The 2,473-nt window shown below is 39.4% G+C and overlaps 1 protein-coding gene across 1 annotated transcript; it reads right to left on the bottom strand.

Moving 5' to 3' along the window:
• Positions 1-275: 275 nt before the first annotated feature.
• On the bottom strand, positions 276-1,813 carry LOC149243106 (plant viral-response family protein (DUF716)). The gene has a single exon (XM_089374418.1). The coding sequence runs from the start codon at positions 1,581-1,583 to the stop codon at positions 597-599; it is 987 nt and encodes a 328-aa protein (XP_089230544.1). The 5' UTR covers positions 1,584-1,813; the 3' UTR covers positions 276-596.
• Positions 1,814-2,473: the final 660 nt, after the last annotated feature.

Here is a 2,473-nt window from a genome sequence, read left to right as displayed (position 1 = left end):
CAAGAATAACATGTAAATATTAGCATGTCAATGTACTTTAGGAATAATGTAGATTTGTGATACTGAGATAAAATAATTACAAACAAGGAAATCCTTACAGTAACTCCCAAACATTTGAACATTACAAATCCATGATCCAACAACCTGCTAGCCATTGGAAAGCAGCTAGTAATTTTTAAACAAACCAACAAACAGCTATTAAACAAACCAGCAGCCTAATAACCAGATATATATAAGAGCAGTGCTAGGAGAAAAAATTATGACTAATCACAAGAGAATCCAAAAAAAAATTTACATAATCCGTATAATTCATGACCAGATACATGTACACAATACATCCAATCCTTCTTCTTATACAACAATATATATAAAGGAACATCAAATGAAAATCCCACGGAAATAAATAGTATGCCAAGTTGCCAAACTCAAAAAAAACAGACTATAAAGGAACTCCTATGGTCAGTCCTATATACAAACAGACTGATACTTGAGAATGGAACCAGTGACCTCATTGAATACAGAGAAACATCTCAGCAACTATATATGGCGTAGTGATCAAGCAAACCATTCTGGCCTGGGCTAAACCTCAAATAAATTCAAGCAGACATTCCGTTGACACCATTCATCGCAGACATCGTTCCATGTTTCTGTTGCAGAGTTTCGAGGGTATCATCTTCATCTGAGTCCAATGCAAACCGAGCTTCAACGCCATCGCCGGAACCACCTAAATCTTGCAGTTCTTCTGTTTGCTCTTTAGCACCCAATGGTATGTAACTCAAGGAACCGGAATCTTCATACTTTGTACTAAGGTATGAATAGGCAGGAAGCAGGCATACCAACAAAAGAGCCAAATGGCAATTGAACTGAAGGGTGGCAATAGCCTTCCCCCTATGCCCATCAGCATGCTGCGCGCAACTAATAGTATAGTCCCCTCCACTTTTTTCGGATAAGGTGCATCCATGGGATATCCATCCAGTGAAGAATGAAATACCCATTTGGAAAAACCAGGTTCCTTGCAGAATCAACCCCGCAGCAACCCCCAGAGGAGGCAACACAGATCTTGGGTACGGGATCTCTAGGGCTTTACATGCAATGCACACTGAAATGGGTACAAGCAGAAGGCCGTAATACCTAATCTCAAGGCCTGTTGAGCCCTCGTTTTGTAGATAAAAAACAAGGAATTCCTCAAAAAAGGCAAAGATGGCAATTAGATTATTTACCTCCCAAGGCAAAGGAAGCAATTGGGTGTATTCACAGATCATACCCACAACTGAATACATCAAAAAAATTGATGCCACGCCTATTTTTTCTAGCTGAATAGCCAACACAAGATGGTCTCCATTATTTAAGGCATTGTGGGACGACAAGGCTGCATTCACAATATAGAGTACTGCAAGGGATGCAATGAATAAAAGTTCCCCTGTGTAAAAGGGCCTTTTTCTGTACAGACCTGAAGAAGACGATTGGGTTGAGGAAGATGAAGAAGATGAGCTGGTCAGATAGATCCTGGCTGTTGAGTAGGCCTGCCAAATCCCAATGATTATAAATCCAGCGCCTGCTAGAGTTAGTCCCCAGAAGCCCATCTTTGTCAATTGCTGGTTGCAAATCTCCTTGCCTGTATATATGACACTAAAAATTGGCTTCAAATTCTCCTTTGCCTGTATATATGACACTAAAAGCTATGACAGTCAAAATTGGCGGTCTGCCAACGAAACAAAATGTGGTTTCAAAGACTCGGTCACATATTCATGGTTTCTGACTTTAAGGCCATGGAAAAGTAAGCAGTCTTAACCATTGGAGTTGTTTTTCAAACCATAATTTAATCAGAAGGGTTCCGTGTCTATTTAGCCATCTTAAGACGGTTATTGAGTAAATCAAATATTCCAAAATATATCTTAGCTTTGTAATAACTCAAAAGGATATTTTCACACAACTTTTGATGCGACTCACTACATTAATTGATCTTTGTTTACCGTATTTTAATTTAGAGAATTCCGTATGCATTACATTCCCAAAACGCATGATTCTTACTCATATTGAGTTTTATTCGAACTCTGAACGGTTTTTCACGTGGCATAAATTAATCTGTTTTTAATAGTTAACCTCATTTATCTTTACAAAATTGGTGGGGAAGTATTTTGATTACACTTATCATTTATTTTTTTTCGAAGATGGCAAAACCTATCAAACTCAGGTGTCAAACCAACAGTGAGGACAATCATCTCTGGCTGCTATCCGCGAATGTCGATTTGACTCATCACCGTTATCAAGGAAAACCACGCCACCTGTAAGTCCGTAAGGGAGCACACGCCACCTGTAAGTCCGTAAGGGAGCAGGCTTTCACTCCTCTCAGATGCCTCTGGGTCTTGGGCCGTTAAACGAGCTCTTAGCCAAGCAGAAGCAGTTTTACGGCATACTCCAGGCCGAAATTACACTCATCATTTTAGCAAGGTGAGATATTAATTTAGTAAAA

The sequence above is a fragment of the Pinus tabuliformis genome, chromosome 8 (genome assembly GCF_031772625.1).
Source record: "Pinus tabuliformis cultivar Carrire ecotype Pingquan chromosome 8, CPIR1, whole genome shotgun sequence".
In the NCBI taxonomy this organism is placed as follows: Eukaryota; Viridiplantae; Streptophyta; class Pinopsida; order Pinales; family Pinaceae; genus Pinus; species Pinus tabuliformis.
The sequence above is the reverse complement of the archived record's forward strand: the minus strand, read 5'-3'. Positions and strand labels throughout refer to the sequence as shown.